This window comes from Pteronotus mesoamericanus, unplaced genomic scaffold (assembly GCF_021234165.1).
Source record: "Pteronotus mesoamericanus isolate MK-2021 breed Mesoamerican mustached bat unplaced genomic scaffold, CSHL_Meso_final scaffold_705, whole genome shotgun sequence".
NCBI classification, from domain to species: domain Eukaryota; kingdom Metazoa; phylum Chordata; class Mammalia; order Chiroptera; family Mormoopidae; genus Pteronotus; species Pteronotus mesoamericanus.
In genome coordinates, this window is record NW_026555326.1 from 17,948,698 (window position 1) to 17,971,388 (window position 22,691).

A 22,691-nucleotide genomic window follows, 5' to 3' on the forward strand; every position below is an offset into this window, starting at 1 on the left:
GATGGCCAGCGAAGACCCGACACTGCGCATGCGCCCAATCTAGAGTTCCATCCCACACAATGCGGCCGGGTGGAAGGCCCTGAGAGGAGCAAAGCCAATCAAGAGGCTACTAATGGTCACATGACGCAGGTGCCTTGGTGCTAGCGAATCCATGGGTTGAATACTTAAGCACCCGGGTTCGCAGACAGTCCCTACGGTGGCTCGGTGGGTCAATTTAATTTGGCTCTGAGAAAGACTAGGTTGCGTTACCTGAGCTCGTTAGGAATTGGCTCGGCTGGCCCTCTCAATATTGCAGCCCAGAGAAGAGCTCCCGACAGACGCTATAGTGTCAAGTCAGACTTGAAGCAGTGGAATATCATAAACTTCACATGCCACCAAGTATCCTTCCGGCTCCACTGCCTTGTTCTCTATTTAGTCTAACGCGTGTGCTTGTCTTCCTCTGACATTCAAAACAGATCTACACTTGGTTTGCCTCAAGCGCCAGTGCTGGTCATAGTGATGGAGTTCAGAAAATATTTGATGAATGGATGAAGACCTGTCAAAAGGGACAAGGAAGGTGTTCAGACCATGTCACAGTCTTCCCACGATCCAAGCCCTTAGCCTCTGTTATCTATGCTCCAAAGGGCATGGAGATACTCTTCCTTTCTACCCTGCTCTTAACAAAGTACCCTGAAGGTTGTGAACTCTGGTAGGGATCTGAAGACCTGTCTTTTTCTAAAGAGACTGAACTGCTGGAGAGCAACCACTGTGTTGATTCACTCTTGTTATCTTCACCTACTTCGGTGATGTGACTTTGTACTTAGTAGAGCCTCAGTAATTATTTGTGGAATGAATAAATGAAGAGGAATGGGGGGGGGAAATCCTAGATTTGGTAGTCCCCAAGATGGCCTGGTTTTCCTCTATCTGGATTTTTTCTAGGTCCTCAAAAAGGAACCTAGGACCTGACTGGCAGAGAATATGCCAAGGCACTGACCACTTACTGCCTTCCACCCCTCTCTCAATGAGATCTAAAATAATTGTTTCCCTGCTGCCACCTGCTGGATTATGTATTCATTCTCATTTGGATACTGAAGGCTAGACAAACTTTAAATGAATGGACTGCATTTCTAATTCCATAGCAATGGAATTATGTGGCACTGAAGTATTGTATGATTGCCTAAACCCACAGCCCTCACCACCGAACTGAACAGTACAAAAGCTAGGTGGGTGGGGACACACTGTCTAGCATAGGATTTGGCTCATAGATATTCAATAAATATTTGTCGAATAATTTATCCTTGTTTCCATGAAAGGCATGGAGTTGCTACCATTTCTTGACTTACTTTAGAACTGCAGAGGTAAAGCTGTTTCTGATTTTAAAACTGGAAATAGACCAACAGTTTACTCACTATGGCAGTATGTCAAACAGGGAGTTTTCTCCCTGGGATTTGATCTATGAATTTGATTTCAGCTGCCCCAAAAGAAGAAATCCCTATTTTGCAGCTTCTTATGGGTCTTTGTTTCTCCTTTAGGGACCAGAAAAGGGCTACTCTTACTTCTACTACCTTGCATAATGTCCGTCTGTTTACTCATTTGTCTCCCTCATAAGACAGAACATTTCAGGGCAAAGATTACATCTTACCCATTTTTATATCTCAAGGATCTGGAGTAGTGCCTCACACAGAGTAGGTGCCCAATACATGTCTCCTGAGTATATGAACGGATAAAGTCAAAATTCAAAAAAGTGGGCCAGTGATGTCTCCCATCTTTTCTCCCTACTCTTGTCTCTGCTCCCCCTCCCACTCAATTGCTGGAGTGCTCTGAGTCATGGAGCCGCTGTTGCCCAGCAACATTCCTGGCATAGCACAACTTCGGTGACATTGCAAGGTGTGGAAGCAGGGGCAGAACAGGACTTGTTGGCTTGGTGCCTCCAAGGAAATGGAAACAGGAGTTCACCAGTATAAACTTTGAAAAAGGGGAGGCAATCTGGTGATCTCAAAATAGGGCCACACCTACAGCTTTGAAGGAAATAGAGCATACACACACCACTTTATTAAAGTGAACTTCATGTTTTACAACAATTCCTAAGGCCAGAATGGAGAGGGTCTGGGGGCTACCAAGATCAATGTTGAAGCAAAATAAGAGGATGGGTACATAATTCATTCAATTAGTCATTCATTAATTCATTCTCTGAATTAGCATTAGCCCCATCGATGTCCCAAGCGCTATGAGGGCTCCTTGTATATACAGGTGAAGATAAACTCCCTATCCTCAAAAAGATCACAGGCTAATGAGAGAGGCAGATACATAAATCACTAGGAAAAAAAAAACATAACAGGTGCCATCATAGAATTTGTACAAGTGCTATGGCTTGACAGCCATATTTTTCAAATAAAAAAATAGGAAGAAACATTGACACAGAGGCTTGACAATACCACAGGCTATCTGAAACTGGAACTATCCTAAAGAATCAAAGGGGCGCGATCTCCGTGGTTATGAGAACTGTGCTGGGAAGAGAGGAATGGGCATGCAAGAAGACTTCACTATCCTGTAGAATTAGAGTTTTTCCAGATAGACAAGAAAGGAAAGGGATTCTAAAGAGAAGGAACAGCATGGATGCATGACAGAGAGTTGGGGGTTAGGGAGTGATGATGGAATAGGATGATGTGGCAGGAGGTGAGGTTTGAAAGGCAGGAAGAGGCTAAATTATGAAGGCTCTTGAGTGCCATGTTAATAGTAGTTATTACCTATTAAACGTCTGTGTGCACACTAAATACAGCACGAAGCAGTTTACAAGGATTATATCTCTCAACCTTCTCAACAACTTTCAGAAGCAGATGTTACTATTGGCCCCCCCACTTTACAGACAAGAAAACTGAGATTCACAGAGGTAAAGCAAGTGCCCAAAGGCACACAGCTAGAACCTCTAAGTCCAAACTCCAACTCAAGTCTGATAAGTACTAAGGCTCTGCCCTTAACCACACTACCATTCTGCCTCAAGGATTTTGGACTTTATCCTGTAGATGATAGGGGGCCATTAAAGATATTTGAGCAGAAGAGTGACGAAGTCTGGGTTTTTAGAAAGGTTCCTATTGGTAGCAGAGTGAAAAATGAACTGGAGCAAAGAAAGATTGGCCTCGTCTAAATAAAAATTTGTCGATTTCCCAAGTTCTGGACGTAACGTAGTAGGGCAGCGTCACCAAGTCCAATCATCACACAACCCAGGTCTGCACAAGCTAGGGCAGGGAGCTTGGGGCTGGTGTCTGCGCAGGAATGGGCGGGGCTGAAGAGTAAAGTCGGTTTAGGGGGCGGGACTAGGTTCCCCTCGACGCTCTGCTGCTTCTGCCTGTAGATGACCGGCTTCCGCCCCGCCTGCTACCCGCAGGTCGTGGTGTAGAGCGCCGAGCTCCGAGAACCGCGCAGGGTGAGGGGCCCCTGGTGGTAGGCGATATGAGTTTGGCTGGGGGCCGGGCCCCCCGGAAGACCGCGGGGAACCGGCTTTCTGGGCTTCTGGAGGCAGAGGAGGAAGATGAATTCTACCAGACGACTTATGGGGGTTTCACGGAGGCAAGAGCGGGACCCAGGAAGAGGGAGGGGAAGAAGCTAAAAGGACCTCTGAAGGGAGGAACCTCGGACAAAGAAGGGGGCGGGGAATATAGATTGAAGCCTTGGCAGTTGGTAACTCTAGACCGGGTGGGCAAGTTGTGGGGTACGGGGGAGATGCAGTGGAGTCCTAGAAGGGAGAGAACTCTGGACGAGGCAGGGATAGCGAAGCTCTGTGGGAGCACCCCAGAGTATGGCAGAAACCTACTGTGTGCTTCTCTAGTTGCTTATCTCACCGCAAACCTGTCGTCTAGAACGCGTGAGACATGGCCTGGTCACGCGGTATATGCGCATTGGTCCACTCCCCAAAATAGAGAGGCTTAGTCTACCCATTATTAGCTTTCAAATCTCAATGTAAACGTCTCCTTAGATAACCTTTCCTTGACTGTCCTAAAAGGTGTCCTCTTTTGTTACGTTCATAGAATATTTCATTTTGTAATGAGATTTGATCTGCTTGTTTATATTTTCGTATTAGTTTGTAAGCTCTGTAGGGTTAGAGGTGGTATGTTTTGTTCAACAGTATACATCCAGTGCCTAGTCCAGTGTCTGGATTGGGTTGACATTTGTTAAATTTGTATGGAATCAATCTATCCATTCTTTAAGTGTGTGTTGAGCACCTAGAGCAAGCCCTGCACAGTGATAGGCTCTGGGAAAAACAGTATTAAAAACAGTATTTTGCCCTTATATATTTCAGACTTCAGCGGGGAGCTAGTTGGGTTAATAGTTAAAATGTGTGAGTGAAATAAGTGGTAAGCGTACGGTGCTATGGTAACACATGGGAGTCAGAGTCGTTGGTTGGGATGGGTATCCCCAGGGGACATATGTTTAAGCTGAGAACAGTATGAAAAGTAGGCCTTGGCTGGATAAAGAGCAGTAGGACTGGGAGCTGGGGGAGGAGAAAGGTTAGTCCACAAAGCGGGTGGGACAGAAGGTGTAAAGGCACTGAGGTCCTGGTCCAGGACCTACACATCTGCTCTCATTCTCCAGACCTGAAGGAGAATAAAGATTGGTAAGGATGGAGGGAATAGGCATGGGCCAGAACATGTAGGGCCTTGTGAGCCATGGTAGGGTTAAGGAGTTTTTGTTCTCCATCCAGAGGATTGAGAAGATGATCAAATTGGTACTGTAGAAGGATCACTCTGGAATGAAGAGAATGGCTTGAGGGGTACAGTGGGAGTAAAGAAACATAAACAGGAGGGTTCAAGAGAAATTACGGCAGTAGAATCCACAGGACTTGGTGACTGACTGGGAGTCATTACTTACACAGCCCTAACCAGCCAGTTTAAAATAGAACTTTCTCATCCCTCTTCCAAAAGCCATTATCCTATTCCTGTCATTTTACGAGTCATTATTTAATATGTACCCGTCATGCTTCCAAAAAGGATTTAAGGAGGCTTACGATATAAACAAAAAGTAGGAACAGTAAAAATAGAGACAGATCAGAAGTAATTGTACCAAGAGCTTCTGCACAAATGGCAATAGCAATTGATATTAAATTTAGCTGTGAGAATCCTGGCAGCCAAATCCTAAATTTCTTTTTTTAGTAAGAAAAGTATATAAGTGCTTTAAGAGAGACAGAACTTGTTCAGCATTAAATCCTAGGGAGAATCTTTCCTGATATATTAAATATATAGCAGGGGTTTTGTAGATGATGTAAAAACATTCCTTATCTAGTCATGTCTATTAATGACCCTCAATAAAAGCCAAAAGAATGGTAGTAAATCTGTAACTTAGTGAAAGCATTTTGATTGGGCACTAACCTAATGTGTAGTTGAACTACTACCATCTGGTGATATGACTTAATACCAGGTTAGAGCTGAGGGGATTAATGCATTCCCAGGCTGTCTTTCACAAACATCATTTGGGAGGAAATGTTGGTCATCAGTGCAAGATAGAACTGGCAGGCTTGGAGTGTCAACTGTCTCTTACTTGCTTGCTTTGGCAGTGTGTTTACCAAGATTAACCCATTAGTCCGCATCACTGATTGAAGAGGGAGCTACGTTTGAGATGCCACACCCACCCAGTCAACTCCTCTGTCCCCAGTGTTTTTTAGCCCTTTCCTTTCCAGTGTGGCTGCCATCCTAACCCTATTCTGCATCACTTCAGGTCTAGGCTATACTACATGTTCTCTACTCCAGCCCATTTAATCACTCCCAGAACTTTGTGCAGCACCCTTTGTACACAGTTTTCCTCTCCCATCAAATCTTCAGTGGCTCCCCACTATACATACTGTATTTTTGCCATGTATAATGTGCTCCATATGTAATACACACCCATGTTTTTGGCACGAACTTTCAGGAAAAAATCTTCCGTTTTATTTTTTAATTCAATTATTTATATTTAGATACTTTTTTATACTATAAAAGAATTTTCACATTTGTTTTTGAACATACAGATATCATTATTGCTTTCTAGAGTTACAATTTTAACACATAAGCATAAATAAAAGAATTAAAAACATTTATATAGATATAGAATTAGTACTACCCATGTATAATGTGCATCCTTATTTTTCCCTCCAAAATTTAGGCAAAAAAGTGCACCATATGCACGGCAAAATACAGTAGTAGTAATACCAAACTTTTTCTGTCTTGACAAAACTGAGGAGTGAGACATTTCTCAGTAACATTAGTTTACTTCAACAATGATTATTAATGCTGGGACAAGTAAGGAGAGGCTTGAGAGCCACTGGCCTGCAAGTTAAAGTCATAACTTTATTAATCTGACTTTTAAGTTTCTCTATAGATTGAGTACAACATTCTTTTCAAACCTTACAGCCCCGCAGGGCATCAGTTAATGTTGGAAGGAGGCTGTGTTGGAGCCACAGTCAACTAGGAAGACTTCTTGCCAGAGATAAAGCTCTGCTTTACTTAAGTCTAAATCCTTATTCCACAAACATGCTATACACAGTCCTGCTTCTGTTTTGTTCCCACTCGTCTATCAACCCATAATTCCGTCTTTCCTCTTGGCTGTCTATATACTACCAGTATTTTAAACTGTGGCTCAAGTTCTCTTCATTGTTAACAGTCTAAAGCAGGATTCTGCACAGTGCACACTACTGGACAAATCTGGCTCATTACCTGTCTTAATCTGGCTCTTTACAGAAAAACTGGCCAATCCGTAGTCTAAAGGAATAAAGTCTGACATTTAAACCTTCCTAGGCCACCAGTCCATAGCAAGTATGGCTTCCTCTGAACACCTATAACATTTTATTGCCATCTGGTACTTTATATGTTGCCTTGTATTAAAACTTCCTTTTATATTTTGTTCTGCCCTCTACTAGACTGTAAGACCCCTTAAGGTAGGTATCAAAACATATCCTTTTATACCCCAGCGCTTAACATGGTGTGCTGTAGGTAAAGAATAGTCCATTACTATTGGAAGGAGTGGTGCTGGAGCTAAAGGCCATCAGCTAGGAAGGTTTCTTGCCTGAGGAAAATGAATGGCTGGGTTGGGAAGGAGAGTTGGGCAGCCCTTATCCAGAAAACAATTTTAACTTTTCTTCCTGGAGGGACAATAATGACTCTGATGCCAGCAAGAACCTCATCTCCATGTGTCCTCAGGAATCAGGAGATGATGAGTATCAAGGAGACCAGTCAGACACAGAGGATGAGGTGGACTCTGACTTTGACATTGATGAAGGGGATGAACCATCCAGCGATGGAGAAGCAGAGGAGCCAAGAAGGAAGCGCCGAGTAGTCACGAAAGCCTATAAGGTGCAGGGGAAGTCCTGGTGTTCTCCAACTTCCCTCATTTCTGTTTTCCCTTTCATCAGGTCCCAGTACTCCCTGTACCAGTCCCATTTCTTACAGTGCCAGTTTTCTCTCAAGATTCTCATCTCCTTTCTCCCTATCTCTCTGGTCCTTGGTGTCTGATTCCAATCTGTCCTCAGGAGCCCCTCAAGAGCTTGAGGCCTCGAAAGGCCAGCACACCAGCTGGTAGCTCTCAGAAGACCCGAGAAGAGAAGGCACTGCTACCTCTAGAACTACAGGATGATGGCTCTGACAGTGAGTAGGGAAGTTTGGGTCAATTGACAAAACTGGAATATGATGATAAAAGTATCTGTCAAATTAGCTGAAGTTGATAACTGTATTATGGTTATGTAAGGAAAACCCTTATTCTTAGGAAATATACACTGAAGTATTTAGGGGTAGAGAGTCATGATGTGTGCAGCTGAGTTCACATTCTGATTATTCAGGAAAAAAAAAATATAACACACACACACACATACAGAATGCAGATGGGGCAAATTGTTAACAGTAAGTGATCTGGGTAAAGCATACATGGATGTTCTTTGTACTATTACAACTTTTCTGTAAATTTAAAATGATTTCCAAACAAAAAGTTTTAAAATTTTAAAAAAATAAAGAAGGTGGACATGAATTCAAAGATTTCTTCTTCTCTGATATCCTTACCAGGTCGGAAGTCCATGCGTCAATCTACAGCTGAACATACACGACAAACATTCCTGCGGGTACAGGAAAGGCAGGGCCAGTCACGGCGGCGAAAGGGCCCCCACTGTGAGCGGCCACTGACCCAGGAGGAGCTGCTCAGGGAGGCCAAGATCACAGAGGAGCTCAACTTACGTTCGCTGGGTCAGTGTGTGGTTTTGATAACAGTGGGTAGAGGGGCCGAGGAGCATGAGAAAAGCTGAGAGCTGGAGGATCCAAAGAACTGGAAAGGTGGAGATTTTGGAGAAGGGAATCAGAAGGAAAAAATGTGGATAGTAAATAATTAGGAGCAAAGAACCAGGCACTTTTGAAGGCTCAGAAGAACAAGTAATATTGAGGTGCTTTGGTGTAAGGTAAGGGTTGTATAGAACTGAGTTCCCACTCTAATTCTGCTGTTCAGTTGCTATAAGACTGCAGGCAAATTACCTAACTCACTTGCATCTTCCTTTCTTTGTTGACAATTGGGGTAGTAATGCCTATTTTAATGATTAGGAGAATTAGAAATTCAGTAGAATCAGTTCATGAGATAAATTGCTCTAAAGTAAAAAATTTTTAAATCTCTTCAGTTTATGCGCTATTGGGTACACAATCGTATATAATAATATATTATACAAAAATATACATTTCTTTGTATGGTGGTCAGATTCTCAAATCATAAGTGGCACACAAGAAACCGAGGGGACAGCAGATTTCACGTGTTCACTCTGGGTCATACTTTCATTGAGTGAAAAAGTGAAATAATAGGTAGAATCACCTACAATATTAATTTGTTCATTTTCTCCCTCTGAATCTTTCTCTCTCTCTTTTTTTTTTTTTTTGACAAGCATATATAATTGAAAATGCATAACACAAATGCGATTTCACTATGGAGTGGAAGATTGTTTACCCAGACTATCTGGGATCCAACCCATTCCAGTTTAATAATAGTTTTGAAATTTAGACAGTGATTGAGAAAATATTTAGTTCCTTTCCAGCATCTTCAAGGTATATTCTCATGACTTATTTTCCCCATCATATTGGCTTCAAAATGAGAAATCTTTTTTTAAGTTAAGATTTTTATTTATTTTTAAAGAGAGGGGAAGGGAGGAGGAAAAAGAGGTAGAGAAACATCAATGCAAGAGAGAAACATTGATCGGCTGCCTCTTGCACATGCCCCAACTGGGACCAGACCTGCAATCCAGGCATGTGCTTTGACTGGTAATTGAACCAGTGACCCATCACCTCGTGGGACAACACCCAACCAACTGAGCCACACCAGTCAGGGCGAAAAATGTAATCTTTATCAAACATAAATGACTGAAAACCATCATAAACAATGAGATCACCTTGATATCACTAATTACAATCTACATTCTTTGACCACATTGACTGGTTCAGGCCACCGTCAGGAGAGTGACTCTCAGGCTTCTGACATCAGTAACTGACATAGGCAACCCCAGAGGGGCAGATTCAGCATTGAGCCCACTTTTGAACATGATGAATTTGAGGCGCCTGTGAGCAACTTGTACAGTGCAGAGGGATCAGTTAAATACATAAATTTGGTGCTCAAGAGTTCTAGGCCAGAAATATAAATGGAAGTCTTTAGAATATGAATAGTAATTGATGACATTGGAGGAAGTATAGGGTAAGAAGAGAGGGCAGGCCCAAGAGAATCCTGTAAACATTAAAATGTAATGGTGTAGCTCAGAGGGTTGGGCATCCTCCCGCAAACCTAAAGGTCACTGGTTCAGTTCCCGGTCTGGGCATATTCCTCGGTTGAGGGCCAGGTCCCCAGTTGGAGGCATGCGAGAGGCAACCAATCGATCGATCTCCCTCTCTTTCTCCTTCCCTTCCCCTCTAAAAATAAATAAATAAAATCTTTAAAAAAAATAAATGAAATGTAATGGTCTTGTACAAAAGGAAGAGCTTAGAGAAGAACCTATGGCGTGGCCAGAGAGTTGGAGGACTCCAGGAAAGTTTGTCTTAAGTATGCCAAGGAAAAAGCATGTTCTCAAAGAGAGTAGTAACTGCTGAATGCTTCTGAAACACCAGTTAAGAGGAGAACTGAGAAGTGCCCATTGATGTGGGTGACATGGAGGTCAGAGATGACCTTAGGGAGCCCTTTTTGGGTACCAAACCATTTTGAAGTTGGTTGGGAAGCCAAACTTTATAACTTTGGCTATGAAAGATAGGAGAAGCACTAGAAGCTATGGGGCAGGGCGGGCAGGGGGGTGGGGGGGTATTGTCTGGGGTCAAGATAGAGTTTGTCCCTGTTTTTTTTTGTTTGTTTTTTCCTTTTTTTTTTTATTCAAAGATTGGCAGGACTGTATAGTTGGTGAGATGCAGCCGAAGTTAATTAGATAAGAAAGAAAGGGTGGTTAATAGTGTAGGTTTTGGGAGTAGTGAGGGGTGGAGTGGGAGAAAGGAGGTGGGGCTAAAGCACAGGTGGAAGAATCGGCCTAAGTTAAGAGGAAGGGAGGGCGGGTGACTTATAACTGTAGGTTTGTAAATCCAGAGCAGGACATTGCAGTAGTTTTCATCTGATGTCTCTTGGGCACTATCATCTGTCAGGTGTTGGAGATAGAGCTGGAAGCTTGAGGAGAGTGAAGGGTGTTGTAAAGATTGTAGAGATAGGATCATCTGCTGGTGTCGGAGGTCTGTTGAAGTATGAGACCATGAATGTGTGGTGAGTTGATTTGACCTGTTGTATAATTTTTCTCTAATAGCACTCAGCAGTCCAGGTGTAGGTGTGGGAGTTTACATTAACAAGAGAATGACTGAAATGGTAGGCTGAAGAATCTAAGCTTCATTTTAAAAGGAAAATGAAGTCTGGAAGGGGCTGATAGAATGAGGAGAACCCATGTACAGCAGGTGCTGAAGAAGTAGAAGAACAGTTATCTATAGGATAGAGAAGCAAACAGACCTGAAGAGTAGAATGTTGTGGTAAGAACCTGGGTGTGTGGTTTTGAATATTTTAGAGCTGGGGCAGTTTCAGACATTGACAAAGTCTAGGCTGTAGCTATAGCAGAGTGGAGTAACTAATGTGTCATGGACAGAAAGGTTGTCAGAAGATGAGGTTATAAAGAAACTAGGGATGTGGTGTTGAAGGGGCTACTTGTGTGCACTTTGAAGTTACCAGGGTGACCTGAGATGATAGAAGTTGAGAACCATTGCCAAAGTCTTCCATGAGTGAGGGAGTGACTGACTAAGAAGGAGAGAAGGTAAGCTAGATTGTGGCCTTAGGTCTCAGAAGTGACTGTGTAGGTGGGTAGAATAACAGTGATCCGAAAGCTACAGTGTGGGACTCTGCAGGACACAGGCATATCTTGCGTGGGTGTGAGAGGATGAGCAGCCTCTGCCAGAGGGCTGCAGGGAGAGTGGTGGCCTCAGTAGGTGACAGGTTTCTGGTAAGGCCAGTTGTGAGAGGAATGCTGAGTGAGGGAGGTTGTAAATGAGTTGGCTGATTACAGAGCAGGTGCTACAGAGAGTACAAGGAAGTGTTCGAGAGAAGAAGGGTTGGAAGATTGGCTCAAGGGAAAGAAAGCAGTAATATCAGCCAGAAATTTAAATATACAAAGGGTTTAATTACTTGAGGGGTTTCTAGAGGACTCTTCTGGTTAGAATTTATCTAGAGTTTTGTGTTCACAGTACCCACATTTAACAAGGAAACAGAAATTTGGAGTTAATTCAGAGGAAAGGGACCAAGAATATTTTCATCTATGTATGCAGTAACAAATATTTACTGAGTGCCTGTAATGTGTGGAATGCTGCATGACTTGATAATGTATAGCTAATATGATGCCCTGGCTGCTGTAGCTTAGTGGATTGAGTGCTGGCCTGAGAACAAGAAGGTTGCTGGTTCGATTCTAGTCAGAACACATGCCTAGGTTGTGGGCCAGGTCCCCAGTGGGGGGTGTGTGAGAGGCAACCAATTGATGTTGTTCTCACACATCGATATTTCTCTCCCTGTCTGTCTCCCTCCCTTCCCCTCTCTCTAAAAGTAAATAAGTTTTTAAAAATCTTAATTTGTAGGTAATATGAGGCACAGTCACTGCCCACAAAGAGGAGACATACATACTAACAGTGAACGTCTGTAGAGCAGTGCCGGGGGACTGTGGTGTATTAGAGAGGTGCGCGTGAAAGGAGGAGCAGTTCCTCAGCTCAGCTACGTGTGAGAACTCAGGCCCAGGGTTGCCAGATTTTCTTATTTTTTTACTAAAGACTTTATTTATTTATTTATTTTTTTATATAGAGAAGGGAAGGAAAGGAGAAGGAGAAGGAAACATCAGTGTGTTGCTGCCTCTCACGCGCCCCCAACTGGGGACCTGGCTCACAACCCAGGCATGTGCCCTGACTGGGAATCGAATCAGCGACCATTTGGTTTGCAGGCTGGCACTCAATCAACTGAGCCACACCAGGCAGGGCTCTTGTTATTTTTTAAGAGAGACCAGAAATCTCTGTATTTAAAATAATTGTCTAATTTTTAAATATCAACAACTAATTCAAATTTTTCTTTAAAAGACAATACAGATCAAACAGAATACTTAAGTGGGCTGCCAGCTTGCCACCTTGCCATAGACTGTGATACGTACAGTAATAGAAGAGTGTCCTAGGATCCAGGGTGGCAAAAGGAGGGAGTGACTCAAAGCCATATTATATGAGGAATGGGTCAATGGGATGGGGGTTGTGATCAGCCTGGAGACACATGGACATTAATTTTAGCTATTTAAAGGACTGCCATGTGGAAGATAGATAGACTCTGTCCTCTATGGCCTTAAAAGATAAAAATGATGTCATCAGCAAGTGTATTTCAGCTCAAAATAGGAAAGAACTCTGCAATGACTGCAGAGGCCTAAAGATGTAATGTGATGCCTGGGAGTTGACAGGGCAATTGTGGGGAGGGTCCTACTCAAAGGGCTCCTACTCAAAGCGTCCCTTCCAACTCTGAAGTCCTACAGTTCTGCGTGGGTGCGGAGCCACGTGGACTTGAGAAATGGTGAGCAAGGAAGATTTCAAAAAAGGCAAGCAGGATGCTATTAGGATGCGAGATGCTAGAGGACCTTGGAGGACTTTCACAGTTGGCTTAGTAGGCAGTGACTGCACATCCAGGAAGACTGTTGAGAGACTGTAGGAACTGGGGTATGGGGAGAGGGGGAACTGACCATCCTCTCATTCCTTCTTTTGACCGTGAAGAGACATATGAGCGACTCGAAGCTGACAAAAAGAAGCAGGTTCACAAGAAGCGGAAGTGCCCCGGGCCCACAATCACCTATCATTCAGTGACAGTGCCGCTGGTGGCAGAGCCAGGCCCTAAGGAAGAGAATGTCGATGTGGAAGGGTGAGCCACTCTCAAGGGGGAAAGGGGAGGGAGGTTTCTCTCTTCTTTCAGCTTTATTTTCTCAACCCTATTTCACTTGCTTTCCTCACACAGCTCTTACTGACATTTCGATATGTTTCAGATTCTCCTTCCCTTCAAGTCCCTATTTCTTCCCCTTATGGCCTCTTTTCTCCCTCTTTTCTGTTTTTCCATCCAGCCCAGCTTTCTTTTTCCATCTGTCACTTAATAGATTCTCTCAGAATGTTGCCATCACTCTGCTTCCTCCTCCTCATTTCTCACCTTTCCGATCTCTTTATCTGTTGTTTTCTCTTCAGACTTGATCCTGCTCCCACGGCTCCCCGTGCAGGGACTGGACCTGCTGTCCCTCCTGCTCGCTGCTCACGCACCTTCATCACTTTTAGTGATGATGCGACATTTGAAGAATGGTTTCCCCAAGTGCGGCCCCCAAAGGTCCCTGTTCGGGAGGTCTGCCCAGTGACCCATCGCCCGGCCCTCTACCGGGACCCTGTTACTGACATACCCTACGCCACTGCTCGAGCCTTCAAGATCATCCGTGAGGCCTACAAGAAGTACATCACTGCCCACGGACTGCCCCCCACTGCCTCAGCCCTGGGCCCGGGCCCCCCACCTCCGGAGCCCCTGCCTGGCTCTGGGCCTCGAGCCTTGCGCCAGAAAATTGTCATCAAATGAAGAGATTTCTGTTGCTCAGGAACCTCTTTCCTGCCCTGCCGCGGGCTCTCAGTGTCCCGCCTCCACTCCCCATTTCTCCCTTTGTCATCTCTAATCTCGCCCCAGCCCTTCTCTGTATTTCTTTCACCATCTTTTCCCCTAGTTCTTATTGGTTTTGTTTGTGTTTTTTAATCTAATAAAATAGAAAGATCCCTTTTGTCTGATGTCTAATCTAGGGTTGGGAGCAGTAAGTATGTGTGAATGTCCGAGTATATATGGGTCTTTATATTTGTTTAATAGCTGCCCTTTTTAAATTGTAAAGTATCCCTCCAGCTAGATTATAAACATCTTAAAATTAGAAAACAAAGTCCTTACACTCACCTTTATATCACCGTACAGTCACTGCTTTGAATGCAGCAGGCTCCAAATAAGTAGGATCTATCTGAAGAGGGAGGAGGTGTCATGGCTGTTGGTGGCCACTAGAGGCTGTCAGGGCTGGGCAGGGTATGGGGGCTGTGTATATGTGATCTCCCACTACCCCCCACCTGGCCAGAGCTAAAATAATAAAATGCTGAGCTCACTGTTCCCCCACCCTTTCCCCCGGCACCCGGGCACTGGGCTCCTCCTGCCGCGGAGAGTGTGCTCCAGTAGAACAGACAGACTGACCGACAGAAGGGGAGGTGAGGAGGGAAGTGGCCATCAGGACTGGTAGGTGGGGAAGGCAGGGGGCTTATGGATCAGAGCCCGGTGGGAGATGGCTCTGGGAAGCGGCTCCAATCGGGAATAATGCAAAGTGTGTCTCTGTCTCTGTCACTCAATGTAAGTTTCTGCCACTGTCTGTCATATCCCTTAACTGTGTAGTTTACATTGTCAACATAAGTATCACACACTTTGTGGCTTTCACATTCAGCATGGTGTGTATGTGTAGCTTCGAAGTATTTTTTATTTTGTAAACGATTGTGCAAATTTAATCCACTGTTTTTAAAGAAACTTTATCCCATTTAGAAGGTATTTTTCACCCTTTGGTCTGGTGTCACCTTCCTGTCCAAAGCCAGGGACAAATTATGGGGACTCAGCCCTTCCTCCTGAGGCCATACCACCCTTCCCCCAACCTCAAAGTACCCGCTCCCCCAGCTACTCTGCACCCTGGCTTTCCCTTAGGACTTCAGAATTTTAGAAAAGTAGAAAGTGAAATCTTGATCCTCCACAATGAAAGAAGAAATGAGGGTGGGGTAAGAGAACTGTCATTTCTCCAAAACCCCAATCCTTGCTTTCTTAAGCCAGCTTGAGAAAAAGATTGCATTATGGGGAAGAGAGGAGGAATATCCCTGAAGTTCTCGGCCCACCTCCCCACTTTCCTTCAATAGGCACTGGGCCTGGGGCCAGCTGTGCTGGCAGGGCTCCCGGCAGCTGTGCTAGGTCAGGAGGCCCAACGGGCGAAGCTATAGGGGAGGGGTGCTGCCAGGATTTCTCTGTCGCACAGTGGGAAGACAAATCCAGCCTGGATCCCCATCCAGAACACCTGGAACCTGGGGAAGCAGGAAGAAGGAAGCTCTGGTCCTAACTGAACAGCCTAACTTCCCCCATCTTCCCACACCCAGCTAGATTTCTAACATTAAGGCATCCAGTTCATGGTTCTGCTCCCTGGCCGGTCTCTTTGTGTCCTCTGTGTTTGTCCATATAGGTCTTTCCATTATCCAACCACTTTCCCCATGTTCCCCAGGCTCTGTGAGTGCTACACGGTGGGGAGGGGGAGGGGGCCATCATGTCATCGTATCTGAAGGAACTGGAGAAATACAGAGACGTAGATGAAGATGAGATCCTAAGGACCTTGAGCCCTGAGGAGCTCGAGCAGCTGGACTGCGAGCTACAGGAAATGGACCCCGAGGTAGGGGCTCCAGAACAAGGAACCAGGGGCAGTCCCCAGGCCTTTGGGGAAGGGTGCAGGGCCCTGGGTGGCTGAGACCAGAGCTACCTATAAGGACTGGAGTCCCAGGAGGGCCAGGGAACAGATGTCTGGAGATCTTTTAGGGAGCCCTGGAGGTGCCCCATGTCAGAGGGGAGGTCTGACTTGCTCCCCAAAACTCATCCCTAAGAACATGCTCCTGCCAGCTGGACTAAGACAACGCGACCAGACAAAGAAGAGCCCAACGGGGCCACTGGACCGAGACGCCCTTTTGCAGTACCTGGAGCAGCAGGCACTAGAGGTCAAAGAGCGAGATGACTTGGTGCCCTTCACAGGCGAGAAGAAGGGTATGGAGACCCTGCCATCCGTGTCTCCCAGAACACAAATGGCTCTCTCACATCTTCCCCCTCCAGCTTCCCTGCCAGCTCCTAGCTGCCCAGGAACTCTGCTGCCCTGATACCTGCATGCGAGCTTGTACTCTTCAGCTCTTACAAAAAAGATCAGGGAACTCAGGAGCCCTGAGCTTGTAGAGGATTCAGGCTTTCTGTTGTCCCCTAGTGACCCAGCACTCCAAAACCTCCTGGAGAAGGAAAGGAAGCTGGAGGCCAGGATCTTAGGAGAAATGACCTTTACCTGAATCATGCTTCCTTCCCCATCAGGGAAACCCTATATTCAACCCAAAAGGGAAATTCCACCAGAGGAGCAGATCACTCTGGAGCCTGAGCTGGAGCAGGCACTGGCCAATGCCACAGATGCTGAGATGTGTGATATTGCAGGTGAGCAGCTGTGGGAAGCTGAGGAGGGTGGAAAGGCCAGGGGCAGAGGGTCCTATTCATGGCATGGGATTAGTGCGGAAGGCCCTAAACCAAAAGAGTGTTTGAGAAAGCCTCAGGTAGTGGTTTTTTTGTTATTTATGTTAGTCACTTGTTTGCTTTTTTTAAAATAAGTTAAAATCTCAAGGGCATTTTTACAGAGATTATAAAACAAATAAAAGTGGAACGATTCTGGCTAAAACAGGAGGAAGTCTGACAGACCTCCTCACCCTCTATTGGCTCCTTAGGGGCCTTCCTTTAGCCCTTTCTTGGTGTTTAAAAAACCCCTGCCTTAAGCAGTTTACAGAAAGGGACCCCTGGGGCCAAGGGAGGGGAACCTCTTTGGAAGAGTAGAAGAGGTCAAACTTAAAAAATGCAAGAGTCGGAACGAAGTGGGAGGGGTGGCTTGGAACAAATCCCTTCTTCTCATTCCGTGTCCCCCCTCTGCTTCCTCTGTCCAGCAATCCTGGGCATGTACACACTGATGAGCAACAAGCAATACTATGATGCCCTCTGCAGCGGAGAAATCTGTAACACCGAAGGCATTAGCAGTGAGTGTGTTTGGGAGCAGGGCCCCAGGGCTCTTGGCGGGCAGACCCAGAGTCTGAGGAAAGGTAGCAAAGGATGAAACAGGTGAATTGGGGAGAGGACATGTGCAGAAGTGAAAAGAGAACCAACAGGGAGGAGGTTGTGGGGGACGTGGGGTTTCCTTCCTGCCCTCACCCACAGGTGTGGTGCAGCCTGACAAGTATAAGCCTGTGCCAGACGAGCCCCCAAATCCCACAAACATCGAGGAGATACTAAAGCGTGTTCAAAGCAATGACAAGGAGCTGGAGGAAGTGAACCTCAATAATATACAGGTATTTGACTCCCATCCTCCAAACACCACCACTTGGGTAAGTGCTGACATGTGAGTTCCTTAGCCCACCATCTCCTCCTATTCCCCTGTAACAGGACATCCCAATACCCAAGCTAACCGAACTGTGTGAGGCCATGAAGACAAATACCCATGTCCAGAGCCTCAGTCTGGTGGCCACAAAGAGTGGTGACCCGATTGCCAATGTAAGGCTGGTTGACGTCCCTAGCCCTCTCCCCGTAACCTGACATGCCTCCCTGGCAGGGCTGTCATACAGGGTTGTGCGGGGGGTGCTGTGCCCCTCATGCTCTTTGGGTAGTCCTGATGGAGACTCCTACCCTGTCCTGAGGCTCACAGCTCTGAAACCCTCTGATCATCGTCCCAAAGAGCCACAATCCTCTCTACCACCCGCAACTCTACCACACACTTAACCTCCCTGCTTCCCCTACTACCCGTCCTGACTTCCATCTCCCTCTAGCCCCACCTATAGCTCCTCAAGGACTCATCTCAGAGAGCTGTGTTTCCCTCTTGCTCCTGTTCTCTCTCCTCAGTCATCTCTGAAACTGTCCCCTAATCCTAACCCAAGTCCCTACTACCCAGGCGGTGGCTGACATGTTGCGTGAGAATCGTAGCCTCCAGAGCCTGAACATTGAATCCAACTTCATTAGCAGCACAGGGCTCATGGCTGTGCTGAAGGCAGTTCGGGAAAATGCCACACTCACTGAGCTCCGTGTAGACAACCAGGTCAGCATTTCCTTCCTGTGGGCTTTGCATTCAGCTAACTCTTACTGAGTCTCTTCCCTGAGGCAGCCCAGCCACTGGGTCAGGATCTCATCTGATTTTGTTGATTGCTCTTCATTGTCTCTATGAAGGCAGCTAAACCAGCACCTCTCATCACCCACGCGAGAGAAACAAGCCTCTTTGACCTCCCAAAGGGTGGGAGGTCTGGAACAGTGAACAGCCCAGAGAGAGTAGCTGACAGCTTTCATCTCTCCCTCCCAGCGCCAGTGGCCTGGTGACGCAGTGGAGATGGAGATGGCCACCGTGCTCGAACAGTGTCCCTCCATCGTGCGCTTCGGCTACCATTTTACACAGCAGGGGCCACGAGCGCGGGCAGCCCAGGCCATGACCCGGAACAATGAACTACGTGAGTAACTGCAGACATGGTGTTGGGAGGGTCAAGTGGGTGCAGAAGCTGATGGATAGTCCTAAAGGGGACTTAGTAACAGCCGGGAGTGCTGTCAGAGCAATATTCACATGAGTAGTTCGAATCCAAGAAGTGGTCCAGGAGTAGAGAGCAAAGTCCCCTGCCCCAAATATATACCTGCAGAAAAGTGGAAAGGAAGCTAGACATGCCTATTTGGAAGCATAGTATTTTTGTTGTGTCATTTCTTATTTTCTTTTCTTAATGTGGCGTGAGCATGTTTGGTGGCCTAAGACATTACCGCTTTACAAGTCTAGCCAATGAACTGGGAAGGAGATGACCACCTTTGCAGAAAGCAAGAGATGGAACAAAACTTGTGTTTATTTTTCCTCCTTTATAGGTCGCCAGCAAAAAAAGAGATAACACTACCTTTGCCTTTACCATCAACAGCTGGGAGCCCTGAATGCTTAAATCCTCATCTGTCTCCCTTTCCTGTAAATAAAGGTCCTTCTGTCCACTCTGTCTGCCTCCTGCCTTGGGCTTTGGGGTGGAAGTCTTGGCGCTAACACCCAAGGGTTACTGCCAGTTCATCAGGGGATTATTTATACTCTGGGGATCAACAGGCAGGGAGGTTCAAGTTACTAGGAAAAGGTGGGGGAGCTCCCTCCCTTGGTGTTCCCCATAACCCTGCCAATGCCTTTAGTCTCTTCTACTTTCACAGGATACTTAGCCTCAGTCCTGTTTCCAGATGTGGCCAGACCTTTCCCCGTCCGTTTCTATCCACAACCCTGTGATTTGAAGGAGGAAAGGACTTTGAGTAGAGGTAGGAGAGAAGGCAGACACCATGAAGGGCAAAGACCTCCTTCTGACAGACTTATTAATAGGGCACTGGGCTGCATGCAGCTGACGCTTGGCATGACTTTGGTAGAAGGTGGGGGAGGGGCTGGAAGTATGGGGAGCTGCGTATGTACATTGCAGGGAAGGACTGGCCAGTTTGAGAAGGAACACGTCTGAAATTCTAAAGTAGGACAAGGAACCAGACTTGAGGAAAGTTAGGCTCCCAGCGCCCACTGAAGTTTATTTGTGAATTAAATGGGGAAAGAGGGTGTCAGTCCAGGGGGAGATCAGGAGGTTCCTCCTCATCAGAGTCAAACTCAACATTTTCATCTTTTACCCATCGACCTTGTCCATCTGGAATCCATCCAGAGCTGGAAACATCAGAGAAAATAGAACTGGTCAGGAAAGGTTTATTGAGAATTCACTGGGACAAGAAAAAACAAGAAGGTTTCAAAGTGGGGTGGGTCATAGAAAAAAGGGGAAAGTGATTCTGCATACTCACCTTCGAAGGGTGAGGTAATGCTCCAGGGCTCGTCTTCTCGTGGGGCTCATAGGTGCAGGCGATGAGACAGTTGCTGACTCCTTGGCCTGTGGGCCAGCCCCAGGCTCAGGGTCCCTACTGGTCTTCCCACTTTGAAGTTCAACGTCTAGGGGCGGCAAAGGGGAAGGCAAAACAGGGGGACGAGGTGCTTCTGGTCTGAGTAGAGAAGAATCACAATCTGTCAAAGCAGTAAAGCAAAGCACCATCTCTCCTGTGACTCCCAACTCAAAGCAGTATTTCCTAAACTGCATTCCTCAAGATATTGTGTCCTGCATAAAAAGGCTTTCCAAATCAAATTAATTTAGGAAAGGCTAGATTAAAATTCTAAAGTCTTTTATCTTAAGACTTCGTAGAGCTCTTAAAATATACTAATGTTACTATTCTTCAAAAGCATCCTACTTTAGTCCTTGCTGGTGTGGCTCAGTTCGTTGGAGCATCAGCCCATTCACCAAAAGGTTAGGGGTTCGATTTCCAGTCAGGGCACATACCTAGGTTTCAAGTTCGATGCTCTGTCAGGGCACTTACAGGAGGCAACCTATCAATGTTTTTTCACATTGATGTTTTCCTCTCTCTCTAAAAAAAATCAATAAACATATATTTTTAAAGTATTCTACTTCGGCCCTGACTGGGTGGTCGTTCCATACACCTAAAGGTTGCAGGTTCATGGGGCTCATAGGTGCAGGGGATGAGACAGTTGCTGATTCCCAGTAGATTGCCAGGCGGGGAACATAGCAGAGGCAACCAATAAATGCTCCTCTCACATTAATGTTTCTCTCGCTCTCTCCCTTCTCTCTAAAAAGAATCAATAAATATATCTTCAGTTGAGGATTTAAAAAAGCATCCTGCCCTGGCTGGTGTGGCTCAGTGGATACAGCACCAGCCTGCAAACGGAAAGGTCACTGGTTTGAGTCCCAGTCAGGGCACATGCCTGGGTTGTGGGCCAGGTCCCCAGTTGGGGGCAAGAGAGAGGCAGCTGCGGATGTTTCGCTCCCACTGATGTTTCTCTCCCTCTCTTTCTCCCTACCTTCCCCTCCCTGTGAAAAATAAATAAAGAAAATCTTAAAAAAAAAAAAAAAAAGGGTCTTCTACTTTGTCATCCTACTAAGTGTCATTTGCCAAACTTCTTTTAAATTACAAAATTATCTTTTTCCTGAAATACCAGTTAACATCTCCAGAACACTAGTATTCCCGAGAATACAAACTGGAAAACAATAACTTAAGAACCATGTACCTACTTTTTTGTCCCCACCTACCCCTGATTTTCACATCTCACGGTCCTGTACTTCCTGCGACAGCAACTGTTATAGTGAGGAGCTCTGTGCAGAGCATTCTGGGTGATACGTCGAGTCTGGGTTAACAGAGGAGCCTGGTATGGAGAAGGAAGACAGTGTCAGCACTTCTTTCTAGAAGCCAAGGCCCTTCAAGCCTAAGATATGCAGCACCATCTTGCCTGGAACACACCCTTCCACCTCTGATTACCTCTGCTTTGGTCTCTTCTCTCTCCAATTCATTCTGCTGTCTTGGATTCTGCTCCATTCCCTTCCCTGGCTGCTTCTTGCCATAGAAAAGCTGCAGGCCTGAGAAGAAAGTTAAGAGAATTAAAAGCAGAGCACGATGAGTGCTCTAAATACATTTTAAGGGTTTATTCTCTATCATCTTTCTTCCTGTAAACTTACTAGACAGATGTTTCTTGCCTGCACGGTGGGCAGTCAGCATGGTGAGGGTGTCCAGTACAGGTCGGTGGGGACAAATGGCACAAGCAAAGCTGGAGAGAAGATAAATAGTCCCCGGGGTGTGGGGTCTCTGCCGTAGGTCCCACCCTGTCCTAGCAGTCCTTTCCAAAGCCCAATTCTCAACTTTCCCAATCTCCGCGACCCACATCCCTGTCCCTCACTCCCCACCAAAAAAATGCCAGGTACTCCCGCTCTCCTCCTTAACAAGTTTATTGAGCCTCTAATCTCAGAACCCTCAGGCTTGATCCACTCTTCGACCTCACCGTCCATCCCGTAGCATCAGCGCCTCATCCTCTGGTATGTAACTGGCCAGCAGGTCTCCGACTCTTCGCTTCTGCAGAGGGAAGGGGAAGAAGTCCGGACAGATCAGCGGAATAGGAGAAAGGGGTAGAAGGGAGATGGCAGGGAAGAAAACTTACATCCAAGCACTAGTCGCCTGATTTTCTCCCGCCCCCCGATTTTGTTGCTACAGCAACAAAACAACTTCTCCACGGCCTTCAGAGGGCAGCGGAAGCTGCTCTAGACGCTCCCCTCTCGCGCTTACTTTGAGCACATTGAGTTGACTCCAATCGTCCCCGTCTCTCTTGAAAGACATCACGACTGTGAATCCCAGAAATAACACATTCTATCGCACAGGCTTCCCCGCTCCTTTCAGGCTACCGTAGCAAGAATGGGGCGTCTCCTTCCCTCTGGTCTCTTTCCGGTTGGCCTCCTTACTTCCGGGGACGCGCTTTCAGGAACGCACTGCGCGGCCCCGAAAGCCGGCCTCCTGCCCACGGAAGGGGGACTGCATTTCCTATGGTCCCCTGCGACCCCTCAGACGCGTAGCCTTTTGGGAAATGA

General features: G+C 46.1%; 3 protein-coding genes across 9 annotated transcripts; 2 read left to right on the forward strand and 1 right to left on the reverse strand.

Annotated features, from left to right (window-relative positions):
• Positions 1-3,373: 3,373 nt before the first annotated feature.
• Positions 3,374-14,229, forward strand: VPS72 (vacuolar protein sorting 72 homolog). Its single transcript, XM_054563027.1, has 6 exons — positions 3,374-3,546; positions 7,146-7,298; positions 7,475-7,589; positions 8,001-8,177; positions 13,206-13,350; positions 13,665-14,229. Exons 1-6 carry the CDS (start codon positions 3,430-3,432, stop codon positions 14,038-14,040), a joined length of 1,083 nt encoding a protein of 360 aa, XP_054419002.1. The 5' UTR covers positions 3,374-3,429; the 3' UTR covers positions 14,041-14,229.
• A 343-nt stretch (positions 14,230-14,572) lies between these two features.
• TMOD4 (tropomodulin 4) lies at positions 14,573-19,254 on the forward strand. 6 transcript variants are annotated; one of them, XM_054563418.1, is made up of 10 exons: positions 14,636-14,699; positions 15,743-15,907; positions 16,116-16,272; positions 16,585-16,701; positions 17,199-17,288; positions 17,467-17,597; positions 17,692-17,799; positions 18,194-18,337; positions 18,596-18,740; positions 19,138-19,254. In XM_054563418.1, exons 2-10 carry the CDS (start codon positions 15,785-15,787, stop codon positions 19,158-19,160), a joined length of 1,038 nt encoding a protein of 345 aa, XP_054419393.1. In that variant the 5' UTR covers positions 14,636-14,699; positions 15,743-15,784; the 3' UTR covers positions 19,161-19,254. The 6 variants fall into 6 exon arrangements, with proteins under 6 accessions (XP_054419399.1, XP_054419393.1, XP_054419397.1 ...); XM_054563419.1 differs by having other exon boundaries at positions 14,667-14,727; XM_054563421.1 differs by lacking the exon at positions 14,636-14,699 and adding an exon at positions 14,794-14,838.
• Positions 19,255-19,789: 535 nt separating this feature from the next.
• On the reverse strand, positions 19,790-22,594 carry SCNM1 (sodium channel modifier 1). Of its 2 annotated transcripts, none has more exons than XM_054563428.1 (7): positions 22,393-22,594; positions 22,112-22,182; positions 21,810-21,880; positions 21,595-21,692; positions 21,369-21,481; positions 20,077-20,271; positions 19,790-19,945 (listed from the first exon to the last, which is right to left on the reverse strand). In XM_054563428.1, the coding sequence occupies exons 1-7, from the start codon at positions 22,441-22,443 to the stop codon at positions 19,846-19,848; spliced, it is 699 nt and encodes a 232-aa protein (XP_054419403.1). In that variant the 5' UTR covers positions 22,444-22,594; the 3' UTR covers positions 19,790-19,845. The 2 variants fall into 2 exon arrangements, with proteins under 2 accessions (XP_054419403.1, XP_054419402.1); XM_054563427.1 differs by having other exon boundaries at positions 21,792-21,880.
• Between the last annotated feature and the right edge of the window lie 97 nt (positions 22,595-22,691).

Coding starts and splice junctions, on each gene's coding strand:
- VPS72 (XM_054563027.1), top strand. CDS start 3,430: ATGAGTTTGGCTGGGGGCCGGGCCCCCCGGAAGACCGCGGGGAACCGG. Junction 7,299..7,474: donor TAGTCACGAAAGCCTATAAG/GTGCAGGGGAAG, acceptor ATCTGTCCTCAG/GAGCCCCTCAAGAGCTTGAG. Junction 13,351..13,664: donor GAGAATGTCGATGTGGAAGG/GTGAGCCACTCT, acceptor TTTTCTCTTCAG/ACTTGATCCTGCTCCCACGG.
- TMOD4 (XM_054563418.1), top strand. CDS start 15,785: ATGTCATCGTATCTGAAGGAACTGGAGAAATACAGAGACGTAGATGAA. Junction 17,800..18,193: donor GTGGTGACCCGATTGCCAAT/GTAAGGCTGGTT, acceptor CCTACTACCCAG/GCGGTGGCTGACATGTTGCG. Junction 18,338..18,595: donor AGCTCCGTGTAGACAACCAG/GTCAGCATTTCC, acceptor TCTCCCTCCCAG/CGCCAGTGGCCTGGTGACGC.
- SCNM1 (XM_054563427.1), bottom strand. CDS start 22,443: ATGTCTTTCAAGAGAGACGGGGACGATTGGAGTCAACTCAATGTGCTC. Junction 20,272..21,368: donor GTGAGATGTGAAAATCAGGG/GTAGGTGGGGAC, acceptor TTCTCTACTCAG/ACCAGAAGCACCTCGTCCCC. Junction 19,946..20,076: donor CATTACCTCACCCTTCGAAG/GTGAGTATGCAG, acceptor TGATGTTTCCAG/CTCTGGATGGATTCCAGATG.